Raw genomic sequence first — 628 nt, 5'->3', positions numbered from 1 at the left:
CATTAAAATTGTTATTATTCCTTAACTGTTGTTGTTGTTCTTTTCTTTTTTTTTTTTCTTTGACAAGGTATTTGCTGGCAATCAAGCAACATGCTTGAAAATACATCCCCGCCAAATCCAGAAAATCGTTAATCGAGCAGCTGATCTGCAGGAGAAAGCCCCACAATTTCTTGATCTGCTTACAATGATTGTGAAAGTTTTCGGCACAGGGCTCACACTTAAACGCAACCAAGCGTACGTAATGAAATACATAATGCAAAATTATAAGAAAGTCGCCTTCGTCTTGGATCTCACCCGCGATAATAGGTATGTAAAATAATATATATAGTTTGAAGGTACATTATAGTTAGGATCAGTATAAAAAGTATTCCATCCAGTGAGAGATAAATATCATTTATTTGTTAGGATTATCTCTACAAATAGGCGCAGGAGTGGCTGTGTGGTAAGTAGCTTGCTTACCAGCCTCATGGTCCTGGGTTCAGTCCCACTGCGTGGCACCTTGGGCAAGTGTCTTCTACTATAGCCTCGGGCCGACCAAAGCCTTGTGAGTGGATTTGGTAGACGGAAACTGAAAGAAGCCCGTCGTATATATGTATATATATGTGTGTGTGTGTGTGTGTGTGTGTGT

The 628-nt window shown here is 39.8% G+C and overlaps 1 protein-coding gene across 1 annotated transcript in view; it reads left to right on the top strand.

The window, feature by feature from the left end:
* The window catches only part of LOC106877374 (uncharacterized), a 101,948-nt gene that overhangs the window by 47,463 nt on the left and 53,857 nt on the right, over nt 1-628 (top strand). Inside the window, exon 29 of the mRNA XM_052977151.1 lies at nt 68-306. Coding sequence (XP_052833111.1) covers nt 68-306 — 239 coding nt within the window. The remainder of the gene's footprint in view (nt 1-67; nt 307-628) is intronic.

Source organism: Octopus bimaculoides, chromosome 27 (genome assembly GCF_001194135.2).
Source record: "Octopus bimaculoides isolate UCB-OBI-ISO-001 chromosome 27, ASM119413v2, whole genome shotgun sequence".
NCBI classification, from domain to species: domain Eukaryota; kingdom Metazoa; phylum Mollusca; class Cephalopoda; order Octopoda; family Octopodidae; genus Octopus; species Octopus bimaculoides.
The sequence above is the reverse complement of the archived record's forward strand: the minus strand, read 5'-3'. Positions and strand labels throughout refer to the sequence as shown.